This window comes from Hetaerina americana, unplaced genomic scaffold (assembly GCF_022747635.1).
Source record: "Hetaerina americana unplaced genomic scaffold, ioHetAmer1.1.p SCAF_24, whole genome shotgun sequence".
NCBI lineage: Eukaryota > Metazoa > Arthropoda > Insecta > Odonata > Calopterygidae > Hetaerina > Hetaerina americana.
Window position 1 is genome coordinate 5304994 of NW_027286808.1, and position 20870 is coordinate 5325863.

Genomic DNA, 20870 nt, shown 5'->3' on the forward strand with positions numbered 1-20870 from the left:
CCTCCTTTCCCCCCGTTCCCCTCCACCCGATCGTCGGGGAAACTTGCTCCTCACTTCCCTCCTCCGCCCCTTCGCTTCACACACACACTCACATGTGTATATATATATGTACCGACTTCATCCATTCTCCCAAGGGATCCACCCTCAGTTCCCATCTTCCTCGCCGACCGCCTCTCCTCCCCCCGCCGATCCCGGAGAATCCTTCCAACTCTCTCTCCTCTGCCTTAATGCTATCGTGTCTCCTTCCCTCTCCCCAGCCCACCCTATGCCGAATATCCTCCTTCGAGTCCTCCCTCTTCGGGGCCCGTTCATCTCCGGTCCGCGGCCCGCCGTCCCGGTCGCCCGGGTCGGAGGACTCAGCTCGGGGTCGCTGAGAATCCTCCGCGCTCACTTCTTCCCCAAACGCCTCTAGTCGGTTGTGGCTGTGTTGTATCAAGCGTGCGAGAGATCCTGAGTCAGGTGAAATAAATATATTAACGTTTGCTTAATACAGTGAGGTTAGTAGAATAATGGTAGAGCATAAGCGGTCACATCAGCAGATAGCACAGTTCACGATATCAGGAGGGGAAAAACAACTTCATGAGCAAGCATGACATATGTAGGGAGTGCTTCAGAAAAAATGGACGAACTAATAAGAAGTTTAAATGAAAAAAAACAGCATCCTTTAAGGAAGATTTTAAAAGTAGGTGGGAGTTGATGACATGGACCTCAAAGATCCAAAGAAAATATTAGTGGAAACTTTGATCTGGGTAGTAGTTTCGTATGGATGGGAAACGCGATTGTTGAGGCAAACGGATAAGCGTATACTGGAGGTTTTCGAGATGAGAGCTTCGACAAGAAAGTGAGCAATGAAATCGATGAAAAGGGAAACAAATGAAGAAACGTCAGGCATGTTAGGTGAAGAAGGTGAAGGTTGTTGGGAGAAATTCGAAAAAGGTGGGAGTGGATGCAGGAGATAAGGGAGGCAACGGTATGTGGAGGTGTGATAGAGGGGAGAATGTACGGTAAGCGAGGTTGAGGGGAAGGAGGGAAGATTTGGTATTTTATACGGAAAGATGGGTCGTAGGAAATACATGATGGTGAAAAGTTGTGGAGAGTAATACAGGGTGTATGGGATGGGCAGCACTTAGTCTATGAATCCATCTAGCTCGTATGCGTAGCTAAGAATGGCAGTGCATGTAGTACGGGAATGGGTGCCTTTTGGCAACTGCAGCTGTGTGATTAACGCTAACCAATGCCCAATGTCCATCCCTTTGACCTACCTCTAATAGATGCTGCTATGCTAATGAAGGATTTAGGTGTTTCTCCGGTTGATGATGGGTTAAGTCTTCGCGGGTGTTCTTTCGGGTCAGATAATTCAGCTAGCGATGCAATACATCTATATGACTTTGCTCATTAATTTGACTAGTAACCACTTATTCCATTGGCTGCAAATGGCCCTGAAACTGTGTCGCGTCTCTGTAACTACTGATGGTTCTCATCTGTCGTCTCGTCTCTTTCAGCCACATCTTTCTCTCCACAAAACCCATGAACATAATTTCACTTTCGCTGCTGATTCCCCCGGTCCCTCTTTCTGTCCCCCATCACTCTAATCCCTTGCCCTTAAACCATGCGCCTCCATCGGTCCCCCCATACTTCCCGAAACCTCTCTCGTGCCGGATGGCGTTTTAGTCGTAGCCCCCGGAATGAGGAAAATCGGACAATGTCAAGCGGGAAGGATTCGTTTGATTGCTATGTGATGGTCACAGTATTTAAAATTACTCCATTTGTGGCTTCACGTACGATATTTCACGTCGTATTTGTATATCATCAAGACCCCGCGCTAAAACTGTTATCAACGCTCATTTTGTTAGAGTCCTGTACTTGCCACTCGGATTACTTATAAGCTAAGTCCTGTGGTTTCTTTCATAATAAAATGAAAATTAATAAAATTATGTGAAACGTCGACAAATATAGTGCCACGCACAATGATTTCCTTGATAAAACAAGGTCGGTGAACATCCCACAATTGCATTGTCTTTGGGGTGAAGTAATATTAAAATAAATGCTAACCAAAATTTGTTGTCTCAGGCGTAACTTTGTGGAATTTGCATAACATATTGAAATGTAATGAAATAATTGACTTTGTAATTCCACACACTTTATTTAAAAACACACGACGAAACCTGGGTCGTGTGTTTTTAAATAAAGTGTGTGGAATTACAAAGTCAATTATTTCATTACATTTCAAAATGCTCACCAGTTTAAGTTTTTGCACTGGTTTGCGGCTGAGGTAAGAAATGAGAAAAATATATTGAAGGTAGTCATTATCGCGTACCCCAGGTGCATCACTTTTTTTTATATTTTTCGTTTCTATTTGGAGGAGAGCATTTTCGTGTCAAGATAGTTCACCTGCTCGGAAAAATACGTGTCGTGTGCTTGTGCTGCAGCCAGCCTATTTTGCGCGCAATGGGTTCAACGTGAGAAGAACGTGTTTCGATCGCCTAGGTTAAATCCGATTGTCCGCTGTCGTTTACTGACAGGCAATGCGGAAGAGATTTTCGCAATGTCCTCGTTATCTTTTATACCAGAACGAGATGAAATTGGGATTCCTTATGCCATGAATTTGTCTTAAAGTCTGAATCAATTGCCCTTTGGCCTTAGAAATTGCTATAGATTTCCATGCTGTACTTCTCCTAATCTGTTGCGTGTAATTTTGTTTAATTTGGAGAGAAGCGTTTAATATTGGGTGTTTTTAATCGTCTTAGGAGCTACTAGCGACTAGCGAGCGGCTTCCCAATCAATGTTGGAAGACAAATTATGACCTTACGTAGGGTTTTAATGCCATCCCGAATTTGGTTTTGGGGATAAAAGTGGCACATTGCTTTCTTTGCATATTAAAACTGGCGGCATTCCAATTTGGTTACGCTCAGAATGAAACGGCTCGTAACGTTAAGGGGAAAAGAAATGTTTCGCCTCGAATCTTCAGAAACTCGGCGCTGCCTGTTTTCGCGCATAATTTGTGTCATCTTCCTACGAGAAGGGAACGGACAGTGCGTCGTGAAACAATAGGATGCGTCCCGGGAAGAATTATTTCATTCTCGTGGTCGGTTTTTCCCAGATGTCACCCCGCTTCCCTCCTCTCTCTTCCTCCCCCGCCCAATCCCCTTCCCCAGCCCGCTATCCAAGTCTTCCAATCCTTTTACGCATTACCCCTTCTCGTTTTTTTTTTAACCCTTCTTGTCACCCTGTCTCTCCCCCCTGCCAACCACTCGTGACATCCTCCCTCCCGTTGGCTTTGCGCCCTTTACCCCCTCCCTCCCCTAACCCCAAAAAAATCCCTTCGCGGCACCGACGCTTTTCGCGAGGTGGTAGTAGCTTTGTTTTTTTCGTTTGAGGAAAGGATTTAAGTCTCGGTAGGACGTGCACATGCAGGTCCCCTACCAACCCCGCCCCCACACTTGTCAAAAATTTCACCCCCCCCCTTTTCCTCCTCCGTCAATTTTTTTCCTTTCCCGTTCTCCTCGTCCTCCGCGACCGTTCAGTACTTTGAGCGCCTTTGCTCGCTCTCCCCACCCTATCTCTTTTCCGACTGGTGTATATTCTAACGGGCGTCGGAATTTCTCGGTGCCAAATGCTGTAATGGCCGTCCAGGGAGATCGCGAGAAGTCTTAAGGATCGAGTTTCAACGTTTTCAGTCGTCTTTGTTTTGTTTTCGCGGCATAGATGTCTTGGTGGAAAACTTTTCCCTCACTTTGTCCATATGCTCAAGGCTCAAAGAAAATTTTCCAAATGGACTCTGAAGGATCTTTCGTGATTCTTTTTATAGAAAAAGTCGCCCGTGCTTATCTTCTTCTTTTCCCCTGGGTACGTAAATGATAGCGTGGAGATCCATAGGGGCAGAATTTGCGCGTATGCCAATGATTAATCCAACCATAGTACTCCCACGTCCCGTGAAACTAGTGAAAGCTAGAAATTCTATGAATATAGTTCAGGTGTTTAAGTCGTGGGGAGCTTATCACCATTTAAATAATTTCGTTGCCCAATGTTACCTTCGCTACGTTAACTGGAACAAGTTTGAATCGCAGCGATAAAGAACCCCGAAATATCTTTAAACCTGCCCCCTTATTTCGAGTGAGATGGTGAAATCATTCGGTGTGAGTGTTTATAACTTCAGTCGCTTCATTCTCATCGCGAAATGGTCGTTGCGTTTTCCGAGAGAACGTCCCCCAAGTGGGCTTTTGTGTGTTGCTTTGCGTGCCAAAACCGAATCCCGTACAGCGATTTTGACGCTCCTCTCCTTCTCTTCGCCAACTCAGGCATGCCGCTCGCAGGATTCCCCCTGAGCGGAGGAGCCTCAGCAGCTGCTGCTGCCGCTGCAGCCGCATCTTCTGCCGCCCTGGGAGCCGCAGCCGCCGGAGGAATGCGCCTCTCTACACCGCCCATGCAGTTCGGATGCGTGCTGCTCGTCTCTAACCTCAACGAGGAGGTACGTGGTAGAGGAAGGCCGTGGGGCTGCAAAAAAATGAAAAGGGGGTTCCACCCCGGATTGCCCAGACACACGGTGTAGTCCCCGTCAAGGCCTCTTGGTTATACCCGGAGGCGCGTTGACTCCTACCTGCCCTTATCCTCAGTCCTTCAGAGCAATCGATGTGGCTGGCGGTGGGCAATTCATAAAACTAGTTTATTCAGTGAACCTCACCACCCAGCTTGTTACTCTTCTGCTAAGAGGGGAATTTTTTTAAGTGGTGCTTTTAAATTATTTGAGGTATCTTTGGAGGAATTGGTACATGTCCATATGCACTTCTCTTGCCAAGGATGCATGATGTTCAGTAATAGTGAATATATATGTAGTAATGAAGTTTAGTTAATGCCAATTTGAATGGAAAAGTCTCTCATTAACCATTCGAAAAATTAAGTTATTGTATCCATCCACATCTCCTGTTGTATGCTCTGTTTATTTACCATATTGTTTTGTTGTGAATACATTTATGCTAATTTTTTCATCGCATTGATTTATCCTACATTCTTAAATTGACTATTAAAATTTAAAATGATTTTTAAGTAAGCTGATGAATATTTTTAATCCCTGTAATTACCTTTACCTGGTTGAGAGGTGTTTGAAAAAAAGACTAAAGTTTCGAGTCTATGAGCTGCAATATATCAAACATGGGTGATCCATCATTTTAAAATATCTTTCATGAAACATGATCAGAATTGTTACAAGGGGAAACACTCTCATCTTGATAATATTTTTTCCTACGGACAGATGAGTAAAAAAATTGTAAATTGAATGCATTGAAAATTATGCAGTGATTTTATTAAAGGCTGTATCATGATTACAGAGGATGAAACCGTGTTCAAGGGGAGTCAAAAATTGTGTTCTCATTCAGCTGTTGATAGTTTCTCTCAAATTATCCATGGTTTATGTTATTCTCTATGATACATTTACCAGGGTTGGGAAGTAACAAACCATCAGTGACAAGTAAACTTATTTTTTTGTGTTATTGAATGTAGTGTTTGTGGGCTAATTTTTTAATAAGTAGCGATAGTGAGAAGGTAGTGATTATGAAGTAGTTACTGACCAATTTGTGACTGAAACATCAAAATGAAAAATATGAAATTTAATCTACAGAACAATTTGATGAGCATATCTGTTAAAATTAACGTGGCTTTTTATTTGAACAATTATTCAAATGCAATAGATTTTTATCATTCCCAGATACATAATTAGAATATTTATTCAATGGTATTATGAGGATTATAGGTCGCTTCCTCTTTCGTAAAACATAAAAATTGAGACATTGGTGGGAAAGTTGAGTAGCGTTGAAAATCCTTACTCATGATATAATTTAAATTTTTGATAAAATTGAAATTCTCTCTGCTCAGTGCCCAACTAAATAACCATAAATGTTTGTATGTTTTCTGTCAATTTACAAATGTATTCATTTTCATGTCTGTCAATTTTGAGCATGCTGAAGTTCAAACTATTGAAAGGCCAAAAGTTATGATTGTGTTCATTGGAAAAATGGATATTGCTCATAAATTCATATTTGCTCATCATGGATTCACTAAGCATTCATGTTACCGAAAAGCTAAATTGAAAAAAGCTTCGGAGTAATTAAATCAAAATGTATCCATAAGTATTCATATAACTGTTACTGTGCATTCTATTCTTGGTGTATCATTATACAAATTACCAATTTTTAATGAGTAGTCAAATCTTATTTTGCCCGTGTGTGCATTATTTAAACTGATTTTCAATCCAAAGGCATCATATAATGCAGTCTAATGATATCAATGTACAGCAATGATTGCAATATTCAATATGCAGTAACTGTATTAGCAATACTTGAAGTTTGATGCATTAGTTATATTGACCAGAAGTGAATAAATGATAGCTGTGCACATGTTTTATCAAAAATTAGATAATAGATGGAGGTGAATTGCATTTTTAGTATCTTGCCATATTTGGCAAAGAGTAGTTTTGTTACTTTTGAAGCTCATTAGCCGTAGCTGTGATGTAGCTACCATAAAAATGGTATCACCTCCAACCCTGGGAATTCCCACCTCCCTAAAGCCATTTTAGGCAACAAAAATTGTGTTCCATGTTTAACTTGGTATCTAATATTAAAATTTGATTAAAAAATCATTGAATGACTTGATGCATAAGGTATCCATCCATCCTATGGTGTGACATCACACCTGCTTTATTTTGATGCTTAATGGATTTTTTCTTAAATTTATCACATTTGGCAAATATGGAGATTGCAGTAAAATGCACATCAATTTTAATCTCCATTGATTCTCTTTCAATAGTCACTTTTGCTTAACTTATTGTTTTTTTGGTGACTGTGATTTTGAAGTTACCCATTTCCAAAACCTTGATGATGTGCAAATGAAAGTTATCAAATTGCAAAATATCCATGGGCATTTGGTGAACTAACCCATTGCATTAGTTCCCTCCTTCAGAGTGTGTATCAGGCAATGTCCTAATCTAAATGTGCAAATGTGCTTTCGTGAGAAACACATTGAAACAAAAATTGGTTTCCTTCATGCAAAACTTGTAAGTGTGATGTGTTTGTCATTGCCAGAAAGTGGTGATTGAATGTGCAATATTTGACTGTCATTGTGTCTGCTTACTCAAAGGCAACGACAGCCTTGCCCTCCTCTGGAAATAAAGCAGAGGATGATCTTGACCCCACCCCCATGAACAATGATTCACCTAATGATCTTCACGTCAACTCAAGTACCTCTGTGAGTCACGAATCCCAGGCCTTAGTGAGTGTGTGGTTTTTTACCACTTGCTTAATGTGAACTATTCCCAGACTGTTGTAGTTAGAGGTTGGACTCTTTCAGGCTGGGAAATTTGTTACTCTTAAAACTTCACTTAGCACCTCAGTAAAAGATTGATTTTTTGCAATTTGTTGTTGCTTAGTTGGACATAAAACCACCAAGAAATGCAAAATAACCTTGCTTACCATAATCTCCACACTAAAATTCCCAGCTCACACTTGCATATATTCACTCATGTAATAAAATATGTCAAAGGTCTGTCTTTCCCCCCCCTCTTCCCTCCCCACAAGATATTTCTGTGACCATTTCAAGGGTAAGCACACAATGTGCAAAGGGAAAATTTCTCTCAGCTGCTGCCATTAATTAGTTTAATCTTAGGGTTTGTGTTTAATTTCAACTAAACTAAGTGCATGTGTAAATTGTAGGTTTTGAATTTTTTCTGGTAAGGATTGTGCTGAAGAAAGGAATGTATTTTTTTCTGTGCCTTTGATTAATATGACTTTTTATTCCTCCGCCCACTCTTTTCCTCAATGAATATGGTTGAGGGTGGTAGGAGTAGGAACACCAATGAATGATCAATTCTTTTTATCAATCCCATGCCCATTGCCTCTCTTCCTGCTTGCTTACCCTCCGATTTATATATATTTTTTTTCAAGCCCAGCTATCCACAAACCTGTTCACCTTTGCTAGACAACACATTTAATGTAGATTGTGATGCCTTTTTTTTCTTAACATTTCAAACTCAAATTACCATAAGTTTCTCAGTCTTAACTGTATATCTCAGTGATACAGTGTTTCTCTCTATCTTTCTGCTAATTATTCAAGTTGTTTTGTTTTCTTGGTTTATTTAAAATTTGTTTTCATGCTTTTTTGAACCATTGGGTCTTGATTCGGTTAAGCTTCTGAGTGAGCTATACCATTAGCAAATAAATGTAATGATAACAACAAGAGTTTTTGTGAATGCTGTGTAATGTTTTGAAATCCCCGAGTTCTACTAAAGTTGTGTGGTTTTAATATTCTGCTTTCTTTCTAATAGCAGAGTTTGGTCTTTCTTGATAGGTAGTTGACTATATCTGATTTTTGAAGATTCAATAACTTGTCTTTCAAACACATTCATGGAGATGATGATTTTTTGTTAGGTAACTTGTTCATATCCAGCATTTTAAATGCTCCATTCTCTGCTTCCTTTTCCCTAATTGCCTTATGATAAACTGTAAATTTCTCTCTTATCAATTTCACATTTCTTGTATTATGAAACAGAAACAATGTTAATCTCTTTAGCATATTTAAGTGAACTAGTATGTAACTGAAGAGGTAGTTACTGTTGTAATTTCTTGATGTTTTTATCTTTCTTTTCTCCACATCTTCTCGACTGATTCTGCCGGTGTGCCCTCTGGCTCCAAAACTTGGAACTACAATGAATCCCATGATTCCCTGTTCTTCTTGACTCTGCCTTCTCTCACTCGTAGATGGTCACGCCTGATGCTCTTTTTACCCTATTTGGTACGTTATGCACAACTCTTTATATTATTTTTTTATAAATGTATGTTTTATTGCCTTTTCATCTTTCTGTATGTACCGTACAAAGGCGTCATGTAGTGTCCTGCTATGCTGTGGTCGTAAAGTGATCAGGGAACAATGATATTGCATCCTTTCAGAAATGTTGAAAATATGATCTATAAAATTTCCGAAGCCTCAAATAGCATTCCATTCATCATTTTAGATAGCAGTGCATGTTTTTTTTTAATTAGCAATCTTACTTCTCTGTTTTCAAGTATGTAATTCAGTGTGTTGTTGTTGTTTGATATATATTTCCATAAAAGTCAATCTCCAGTTATCAAATTCAGTATTTACATGCATTGGCCTGCAAATACATTAGTACCTAATTTTTTCTTGGCAACTTCATGGTTCATCTTGGAGTTCAAAATATAGCAGCACCCTTTTAGAAATCTAGTTTCTCATGCTATTTTTCTTGAAAAGGTTTATATTGTGATTTCAATTTTTTATATAACAAGTTAAGACTAAAAGTAACTCATGTAGCAATTCAGAATATTTATAAAATGTTAAGCCACCCCTTAGTAAGGATTAAGGGTTAACTGAGCACTTCTGTGGTAATACTAGAACTCAGGTCTTTATATAAGCAGGTTAGGAGTGCATCAACTATGAAACCAGTCATTTCATTGAGATTCTAAGTATGTTAAGCTCAAATCTTTAAATCTTATTTCCAGCATCAGTCATACAATATCTTTCATTTCAATCTTTTTTAATCTCATTGTAGCTGTTTGCTTAAGCTGTCATTTGCTTTTTACATCTATTAATCTCTTGTAATTTAAATCATATCAGTTTGCTTTAGAACAATAATTTTCCTATGCTATTCATTTCTCATATTTCAGTCTTGGCATGGTATTTTTTTTAATTGCTTGTCAGCTTTGTTACTTTGTGATCTTGCAACCCAACTGTCATTTATACATTTATGGGCAATGCTTGCTTAGTTGCCTCTGGGGAAAAAACAATTTCGCTCATAGAAGGTGGTCCCACGAAAGATGTCACTGTTCCTATGATATGTTTCACACCATTCTTCACCCATTCCATTTCAACCTGGTAGATGCTAGAAACGAATCATTTGTTTTGCCTTGGTCTGTTGCTCAGAGGAGTGTTTGGATGTTACAAACAGCTTTTCTAAGTGACCACCTACTTCAATTAAATCGGTGATGATCAAATTGAGTGTCACAGCTCCTTTCCATAGAGCATCTAAAGGAACATGTAAGGGCTCATAATGCATTGAAGAGTCCAATGAAAATCTGCTGTACCCCATAGCCTTCATGCAGCAGGTATTCTTTTCGGCCATTTTGCTAAATAGACCTGCACCTGATTGAGCATCACTGATTTAATTCATTTTTCTATTGCTGCGTGTTACTTGATCTGCCTCTGGATGTCTTTCTCTCTTGAGTGTTATGATTAAGCAAACATGATTGATCACCAACATTATTTCACTGGTAACTTTGACAGGAGTCTATGGTGATGTGCAACGTGTGAAGATTCTCTTCAACAAGAAAGACAGTGCCCTGGTACAAATGTCAGAACGTCACCAGGCTTTCTTGGGTGAGTTTCAACTCTTCATTGAATTTTGTTTTACTCCTCATTCCTTTTGTGTATATTATAACAATTTGTCAATGTTGCTCATGGAATGTCATAGGATTCTCAAAATTAATTACTTAAGAATTTTGTGTCCCAGTTTCCGTGGGGTTTATTTCAGAGTAAGTGGCTAGTATTAAAATAGCATCTCATTTTCCATCAAATAGATAAGCCATTTAGGGACACAAATAAGCCATTTTCCTAATGTTGTCCTTCCTAAATCATGAAATGGCTGATGTTTTCCCATAAAGAACAGTATAGGAGCAAAAAGGATAAGAAAAATTGGAACAATATTTTATTGTCATTTGATGTTATTCCATGTTGCTCATTTTTTCTTGGCATTTCAAAATGAATAAATAAAGATATCTTTGTCCATTACAATCACTGTTCTGAAACCGTTACAGTTGTATTAATTTCCGTTGAAATAGTCATCTTTCTAGGCAATTGAAAATATATTTCAGATTGAAAATATTTTAATTAAATAGCAAACTTTGTTCACTCATAGCATAATAAATAGCATTGCCACCTTAAATTCTCAATAAAGCCATTGACATAAACTTCCTGCTTTTTTGCATTTGATTAGCCATGACACATTTGGACAAGATGAGAGTGTTTGGGAAACAGATACGTGTTACTCCCTCCAAGCACCACAATGTGCAGCTTCCAAAGGAAGGCCAGCCTGATGCTGGGCTCACAAAGGACTACACCAGCTCTTCGCTCCACCGTTTCAAGAAGCCTGGATCCAAGAACTACCAGAATATTTATCCCCCTTCCCCTGTTCTTCACCTCTCTAACATTCCGTAAGTTTTTAGCGGCCTGTTTGATGTTTCCCTCTTTGTGTAAGATTTTTTATGAGAAATTTAATTTCTAATGAAATCTAAACATATGTTTAAGTAGAAAATGGATATTGAATATGATTGGAATTGGAAATGAAAAAAGCTTCCTTGGGTCGGAAATCTTGACTTAGGTTTAGGTTTTCTAAGTTAATACTCATGTAGCCATTTTAAAAATTCTGGCCTGGGGCTTGAATGGTTCATTACAGTATAGGCCATTTAAATGACCAAATAATGGTTTATACCCTGAAAGATTTTGATTTTTTTGTGCAAACAAATGTTTGGTGGGCCCACAATTCATAACTTCAACTCGATTTGTTTACCTTGGGAATTTTCTTATGACAGCAATGTTAGTTACATTCAGTTGTAATGTTATGATAATTAATATTATAAATACTTAAATATATTTATTTTTTTTCTTGCAGGCCATCAGTAACAGAGGATGAAATCAAGGAGGCTTTTAGCAAGGCCGGTTTCCGTGTGAAAGCATTTAAGTTTTTCTTGTGAGTATATTTTACATGTTGCGATAAAGAGTTATATTATATGAAGCAAATTTATTGAAAATCAGAGTCCTTATCATGATGATTAAATAAATCATGGTAGTCTGTTTTGCATTTTGATCTTTTATTGATGCAAAGTAAAAGTGTGTGCTCATTCGTTTATATTGTGATATTTTTGTCTTTGTGTTCATGTATATTACCAGTAACAATATAGAAACCTGCTGATAAATTAATAGGACTTATAGTTCATATGTTTAATAAGAAGAAGAAAGGGTTTGATTAGCATTACATTAAATCAAGGCTTCAAAATGTTCTTTGGGTCATCTGTCTCACTCCTGCACGGGAGGCCATTTTTGATTGGGGAAAATTATGCTGACTTTCTCAATTCTTTTGAAAGTGGGGTACAAATATTTGTTTTAACTATTTGATTTAAATGTTGATGAGTTGCATGCATTCATTGTTCACTATCACTTTAGGTATCTGCAGTTCACCAAATATAAGGCTAATTTTGGATTTTTGGATATGAATGGATGTCATTTAAGTTTAATGAAAATTTCCACTGACATAACAGCTTTTCCACAAAACTTTGCACTTAAAATTTTCATGTGGTCAGAGTACCTGAGTACCTTGAATTTAAAAAGTTTTATTGTTTTCATTTGGAAGAATTTTCACTGTTTTGATTTGGGTTAATTCACATTTTTTGAAAGAGAGATTGACAATTATTTGGTTTGAGGTATCAATGTCAACAAACGATCAAATTCTTTTTAACTCACCTTAATAGTTATTATTAATAGTTGATTATGATTACCTAGTTTTATGTGAGGTGGAGAAAGAGAGGAGGTCAGAAAGTTATTGGGGGAGGCAAATAAGAAAGAGGCAAAGTGATAGTAGGAAATCTTGAAAAGTAGTGGGATGTTGAAGGCTGTGTTAGAAGGGAGGATTTTCATGAGCAGGCTAGAGGGAGAAAGAGAGTGGGGCTTTTAGACAGCATAAAGGCAGGCAGAAGATTTGTAAACAGAATAATATCAGGCAAACAAAAATTGATCCTTATACATCTCACAAACAATGTGACCACTCTAAAAAACAGTTTGGTCAGTAGTAAGGCATTCATCAGTTTCTGCTTTTAAAGGAGCATGGACTCTCACGCTGCTTATACCAGCTAGTTAAATCTTTGTATTACATGCAAACATGCATGGAAAATTGATGAACAGTTATTGTTGTTTTTAAATCTGTAACTTTGTATAGTCCTGTATGAATAAGTATTTAATAGCATTCCCAAAATATATTATTCTTGATCTGCAAACTAAAGCTTTTAGCCTCATGATTATCACAATCTTTGTTTCATCTTCTGGTTGACTTTACTCAATACAAGGGGACATTATAAGTCAAGAAGCCATAGCATCCAAGAAAAAGCACATAAAGCTCATGGTTTAGATCTGGTAGATTATCTGGACATAAAATCATCAGCTATGTTGAGTTGTTTGAAAACAAATGGGAAACAGAATATATTGTAGCTAAAATATGATAAGAAATTATGGTTAATTGATCCTTTCTCAGTCATTGTCTTGCGAAGTTGATGGAAGTGTACAGTTATGTTGTAAATGGTACAAACCTGAATAATTTGAGTCATCATCAGCAGGAACAATTTTGTTTTTGATGACATGACCTGATCATATGTGAAAGTGTAGACACAAATATTTCTAATGAAATTGCAGGGCCTCCATAAAGCATCAACTCTGTGAAAACCAATGTTCAGAAGTGAGGTATTCAGTTCAAATTCTCAAAAAATGGCAAATGCAGCACTATAGGTGGTTGAAGCTATAAATAATGTACATTAATCCAACATAGTGTCAAACTATGATACAGCAAAATTTTGAATCTTAAGGATTATGAGTTAGTTGTAACTTCAAAATGGTGTAGGCAAATTAATTGTCATTCTTTATGTTGAGGTGTCTTAAGGTTGCATTGATTTAATTCTGGCATTGAATAATATCAAATATTTTCACCGCTTAATTTTTCATTGCTACATAAAATACAGTTAAGTTTCTGTTGATTTTGACATAAGCTTGTATTTACATATGATCATCTTGTTGATAAACATATCAGTTAATATTCTAATGCAGTGAAACCTCTCCAGAATTTATGTTTTTGTATTACTTAAAGCATTTCCTTCAGGCCGTGAAGGAAATGCTGTAAATATGCCGTTTTATTTGTTTCTGTAATTGAATACTTTGATAGAATGTTGAATGTGCAAAGAAAATTTGTAGGAGATCAAGATACTTGGGTAGATATCACTTGGGCACCCATAGCCATTTCTTTATTGTAATAAAGGTGATAAAGTTGAAATTATGTGCATTTCTATGCATACGAGTATACATGTAATTTGTGTAATTGTTTTCCTCAAATTTTATGAAATTTTGGCATTCATCTTGTGTTTTTAAAAAGTTCACTTTTTGTTTCACATTCTGTTGAGTGTGTAATGATGTATGATAGTAGTGAGGAAACTTGTTTAAAATTGGCAGTAAACCATGAGAGAGGATCGTTGTCATTTAAAGTCAACATTTTGCAAATAATTGACTATGTATCAGCAATCAGGTTCTGGCTAAGGAATCCAATGTATCCATTTCATTATTAAAGACTATGGTAAAATCCCAGAAAACAATAGGGAAAAGGTGCAATAGTGTGTGATGCAATGTGATGGTTTACAGAGAGAATTACATTCAGTACTCCCAATATGACCACCTTGAGAAAATATTGAAAACTTAGTTTCCACAAAGCTGTAAGCATGTCCATTAGTTTTGATGAAAGAAATGGCAACACGTATAGCAGGAAGGCTAGGCTTTGATTACTTCAAAATGTAAAATGGCTGAATATTACTTCAAAATTCCATATTGCATTGCTAGAAAAACTGTATGTGGTGAATCTGATGGTGTGGATCTTGATACGGTTGATCACTGGAAACAGACTGGGTAATCATGTTGATGACTGTGCTCCCTGGAACTTATTTAATGTGGGCATGATGGGTATTATTATCAACAGTGCTCACTGGACTACTATCTCGTAAGACCTTAGGTTTAAAGGGGAACCTTCTCATGGGAGCAAACACAGTAATGTTTGTCTCACTGTATGATTAGGTGCTTCTGCAATTGGCTGTAAAATACTGAATATATATGTGGAAATCGGAAATGTCTAAAAAAACATTAATTCCATCTCTAGAACCTATGCATTCAACACAAAAGTGTTGAGTATTAACAATTGTAATCTTGTAGCAAGGTCTTCATAGGTAAATCCCTAATGTGCCCTTTTCTAGGGACCCCAGGAAAAATTGTAAAATGCAAATAGTGAAAAAAGAAGAATTTTCACTTTTACAGGCTTATTATTGTTTAATTACTAATGTAATTATTTGTAGTGTCATTTTCATCATGAATAACTTCAAGTGGAATTTTTTAAACCAAATGAACATAAATGCCTGCCTTCCTAAAGCAGTTATATATTGTAGAACCCTTAACTTTTTGATGATATGTAAATCATCCAGCACATTCAATTTGCTTGCCTTTATGTTCTTACCACAAATGTGCAGTGATATGAATTTCTTTGCAATCATTCTTCAATATCCACCTTAAATGAGTGGATCCAGTGAATGGAACTCACCCGGACATTTGCGGGAGAATATCGCGAATGTACTTTTCTTAAGTGTGCATTCAGAGGATGTGCTGAACATTGATCAATAAGCAGCAGAACTTTCCTGTTCTGAGAGCCCACTTTAGCATCCAGAGCATAAATCTAATCTTCATATATTTCTGAGGTCATCAATGCTTTGGAATTTGCTGTGTATATAGTGGGCAATGTTTTTACATATTTTACCTAGGTTTCACCGAGGTCTCTTTGATTTATGGTATATGTTTGTGCTGTTCAACAAGGATTCAAGTTGCATGTAAATCTGACCTAAGAAAATTCATAGGAAGATATTTTGTTTGTAACTCGAGGATCAGATGTATCTTTGATAAAATTCATGGCAGGTTCTTTCTCCATCATACAAATATCGAAATAATGACACTCTCTTCCGATTTAGTATTAGGGTTGCTAGAAAATATGCTTTGTCAACTTGCTCTGAAGAACAAAATGAAATCAATTTTGTGAACTTTTTAATTTCATTCCTAAATATTTTACTGGGTATCATCATCAGAACATAGGAAGATTTCTAGTCTCAGAACTCCATTTACAATGAAATTGTTCAAAAAGATCCAAGGCCCCTAATTTTTGCTGCTCAAATGAGAGGCCCTGAGGGAGTGGAACGTTCCTTTGGACCTTGTTTTATGGCAGGAGTATGTTTTATATAATAATTCAAGTGATGGTGAGGTGTTTAGCAAGACCTTTTCATTGTGAACAGTATGAACTGATTCAGATGAGAAAAATTTAGATGTTAATGTGCATCCTTTCTTAATGGATTTAAGCATCGGAATTCATGCCACCCTCTTCACTTTCTAGACATTGTACATTGTGTCACTCAAATACATACGCCAGCCAAGGACAGCTAAGTTATATCATGATAGTTGAGTTTTAGATCTATCGGTGGCTTTCGAGAATCCAGTAGATCTGTTGAGATTGGTCTAGTAATTAGACTTAAATGAGTGATAGGTATATTAAGTATTTAGTTTATACTGAATATTGAGATTTATCCAAGAATCTGATCTTATGAAAAAATGAAAAATAATGATAATTTTAGATTAGAATTCATCCAATCATGTACATTGTGTATCCATAGATCCAACATTCGGCTCAAAATGAAAATATAATTATTTCATAGTGAGTATCAAATTTTATTTTTGTGGGTGAAAATAACATGAGATCATTTGTTATCAAGGAATGAGATAGTTAAAATAAGCTCAGGGAATGCACAGAGAAGCAATTTACCAGCTCAATAGCTTATCCATAATGCAAAGTTCAAAATTTGAGTAAGAAAAGATGTAATGTTATGTTTGTGCTAACTGAAATTGGTCGGAACTGAAAATATGCACTGCGAGCAGGAAAATCCTACAAGGCTAGCAGTGATCCCTTTACTTCTTGGTAAATCTAATTGTGCATTTCTGTGAGCAACTGTAGAAGTGTGTAAAACATTGGAAATGCATATTGCCTGTTTCTTTTATGTGACCCCGAAAAATTACTTAGCTGTCAATTGCGTTATGGTTTGTACATAAGCCAGAATAATGGCTAAAATGATAGTTTGAAAAGGTGTTTTTGAAGCATACTTTTACTGCCTGCGGACACTGATTCAAAGGAAGCAGTATTTACTACAGACCTTAATCATTTATGAGCTTTGATTGAAAAGGCTCTCATTGTGGCCAATTTTGCATCTAATAGTTTTTGGCTCAAGTAGCATGCCATTTATCAATGGAGAAATTTGGCAATGGGCATCATATCACTAGATACCATGGCAACTAAAAATTCTGTGATAGATGCCAAAGTTTTTTCTCAAGTGACATGTAATGACTCTCGAACAATATAAGTAATAGCTTGGATGTTGAATGCAGGTATAACCTTTTATCCATTTAATTTTACTTGTCTGACTACAATAAGTTTGATTTTGCTTATAACAGAGGTAGGGCTTAGAATTGTGATGGAGAAGATGGCAAAGGACTACTAACTGGAAGATTAGCTTGCATTTAGGAAGGGGAGTGATAGACATGATGCAATGGTAGCAATCTAGTCCGGATGGTTTTGCTTGCTTCATGGATTCTGAGAAAGTATTTAATGAAACAAAGTGCCCACAACTAATTAACATATTCAGGAATTATGAGCAATGAGGAGAGATGTTTTATCTTAAACCACTAAGATCTGTCTCAGACTGAACAAGGGTGTCTAGGGTATGAGGAATAATGGGTTGGAGTAAAGGATTAAACTGCCCATTATGATCTATGATTTCAAAGGAATGATTAATAATGATTGCCAAAGGAATGGTTTGGAAGGCATGAAGAGGGCTGGAAGCAGGGTTGATAGTATGTGTGGAAGTCATCGAAGCAGTTAGATTTTCAGATCATCAAGCTTGTTAGCTAAGAGGTTGTTTAATGAAGGTTGTTGCTGTGCACATTAATGGTCCAGCATGATAGTTAGAGGATGAAGATCAATAATAAGAAAATTGAATTGAACGAGGCTCTCCAGAATAAAGAAGACTAAGTTAATCATCAAATTTTGAGAGCATTAACTAGCAAACAAGTATAAGTTAACAACATTAAAAAAGAATTGCATTAGGTATAGAAGATTTATAGATGACTAAAAGGGAAAGAACCAGATATAGCGATGGTAGGAAAGGAGGGGTTTGTGGGATAATTTTAAAGAAGACGAGAAACATCTATCTAGGGAGTATTGCATGATAGTGAAATATTGATCTCTGTGATAGAGGGGAAAATATTGGAGAAGAAGGGTAAGAGAAGGCAAAGATAAGGGTTGTGTTGGATGAGATGAAGGGAGATAGTATGTTGAGTTAAGGAAGGAGTTTTGTAGTGCATGGTTTAAGGTTAAATATTTATTGTTGTGCAAGGTGGGATAATGAAGTGTATCAATTGTCATTCAATTGGTGAATCAGAACCACCTTTACTGGTAGACTTCTGTTCATATTAATTTACTTGTTCATTATTACTCATGTTTTGTTATAAGTCATTCATTAGTCGGTTGATGGGAATGAAACATGATCGTACGTAAAGATTGAAGAGGGTTGTAAAATTACCATTTAATTATTTTAAATTGGTTAAACATAAAATTCTGATTGTTGTGCATTTAGTGGGTTCAAAATTCTATTTCAGGCTAATAAACTATATTTTTTTGGATGAACGGTCCTGGTAATGACAAATGTTTTGTCTGCTGAGAATGGGAATGTTTAAATAAAGAGAAGGGGCTGTATTTAATCAAGGCAGTTGCTTCAACAGTAATTTTAATGGATTCATCCACTAATCGGAATTACGATGCAACAATTTCAAGGTGTAAAAATCAATCCCAAGCAAGGCGAGTGATTTTTACCCTTTGAAACGATTGCATTGTAATGCGGTGAATTTTTCAAGAATTCTTCTGATTTTGAGTATTTTTTCGCCAATATATGTTATTGATCAACTCTGTCATTGAATACTGTTTTATGTACCTCATTTACCTATCCATGTGATTGACAATTCTTAATGTGCTTGCTTTCTAGGAAAGACAAGAAAATGGCCCTCATCCAGTTGCCAACTAAGGAAGATGCTGTCATGGCCCTCATTGTAAGTAATTTTTAGATGTCTGGAAATGTGGAGTATCTCATGAGGCTTAAGCAAGCCTTCCATGGGGAGCGTAGTTAAAATATCTTTACACTATTAAATAAATTTGGTTTCATCAAATGGGTATTAGTGACATAGGAATTAAAAGTTATGGAAGTGTGTTAATTTGTCATTTTGCATTGTATAGACTTCATCCTGGGCATGATCATTTTGATTCCAGTGTAGAAAAGTGTTGTTTATAATTACCAAAATACTAAGGGCACCAATACTACCTTGATCAAAAAGTTCCCGGAATAACCACCGTGTGCCGCTCCCATCGTTCCGATTTGAGTTCTGTTTTTTTTGTTAAATTGGTACATCTGTTGTTGATATTCCCTTTAAATCTTAGTGTCATAACTTGACATTTGCAAAAGTTACGGTCGGTTTTCGGTATGTCCATCAGTGCTTCCTGCGATTTTTCCATTACTTCCTCTCGGCTGCTAAAACGCGTTCCCCGTAATGGTTTTTTTAACTCGATTGAACAGAAAGAAGTCACAGGGAGCCAAATCAGGTGAATTCGGTGGCTGTTGGATGGTATTTGTTGCATTTTTCGTCAAAAAATTACGAATAATGATAGCACTGTGCGACGGTGCGTTATCATTGGTGCAAAATCCACGAGTTTTCTGCCCACATTTCTGGTCTCTTTCGGCGAATTGCTTCACGCAAACGTCTCATAACGCCCAAATAATACTCTTTGTTTACTGTCTGGCCTTCTGGCAAAAATTCATGATGCACTACACCGTTGTAATCCATGAAAACCGTCAGCATTGCCTTCTTTTTTGACTGAAAACGACGTGGTTTTTTTGGTCTCGGCTCATTTGGTGAACGCCATTCACTTGCCTGATGTCTGGATTGCGTGTCGTACTCATAAACCCACGTCTCGTCTCCAGTAATGATCCTTTTGATGAATGTGGGATCGGATTCAGCCTCGCAAATCATGTCTTTTGCGACGTCAACACGGTCTCTTTTTTGCACGAAATTGAGGTCTTTTGGCAGCAACTTTGCTGCTACACGACGGAAACCCAAATCATTAACCACAATGTCTTGGGCGGATCCATAGGCAATGTTCAAGTCCTCCGCTATTTCTCTGATGGTTAATTTGTGGTTATTGACCAACATTTCTTTTACTTTATCAATTTTTTCACCGACTTTCGATGTCGATGGTCTGCCACTGCGTTCATCATCTTCGATTGACTCACGACCACTTCTGAACCGCTCGTGCCACTGGTAAACGACCGTTTTTCTTTAGAGAATCGTTGCCGAAACACTTTTCCAACATTTCCAACGTCCGTGCGCCACTAAATCCGTTTTTTACGCAAAATTTAATACAAGTTCGTTGTTGCAAATTTAAATCCATTTCTGCAATTGTAAAAAATCGCCAACACACACAGAGATAGATGTACTCTTGGCTACGTAACTTTTGCAAATGTCAAGTTATGACACTAAGATTTAAAGGGAATATCAACAACAGATGTACCAATTTAACAAAAAAAACAGAACTCAAATCGGAACGATGGGAGCACCACACGGTGGTTATTCCGGGAACTTTTTGTTCAAGGTAGTATAACCTTGAAAACTGCTGTTGTTATTCAGAAAACATCACTCTTTTATGGAAACACAAAATGAAAAATTAATGGTAAGGTCACCAAGGTAATAATAGCAACTGCCAATCCATTAGTAGGAAAGATCTCACTGAGATGAGAAATGGACTATCAATCCAATGGGGAATATGTATGACGAATATTCTGTTTGATGAAAACTGATAACAATAATATTATATCAGAATGAAGAAACTCTTTGAGGTGACTTTAAGTTTTCTAATAGAGAGATAGAGATAATCAAAT

General features: G+C 37.1%; 1 protein-coding gene across 4 annotated transcripts in view; it reads left to right on the forward strand.

The window, feature by feature from the left end:
- Positions 1 to 20870, forward strand: part of heph (polypyrimidine tract-binding protein 1 heph) — a 627135-nt gene that overhangs the window by 594260 nt on the left and 12005 nt on the right. For 3 of the 4 annotated variants that reach the window (XM_071586665.1, XM_071586666.1, XM_071586668.1), the window contains 7 exons: positions 4299 to 4468; positions 7129 to 7236; positions 8745 to 8778; positions 10285 to 10377; positions 10994 to 11210; positions 11669 to 11746; positions 18927 to 18990. In XM_071586665.1, the coding sequence (XP_071442766.1) occupies positions 4299 to 4468; positions 7129 to 7236; positions 8745 to 8778; positions 10285 to 10377; positions 10994 to 11210; positions 11669 to 11746; positions 18927 to 18990 (764 nt within the window). The remainder of the gene's footprint in view (positions 1 to 4298; positions 4469 to 7128; positions 7237 to 8744; positions 8779 to 10284; positions 10378 to 10993; positions 11211 to 11668; positions 11747 to 18926; positions 18991 to 20870) is intronic. The other variant, XM_071586669.1, reaches the window with a different exon arrangement.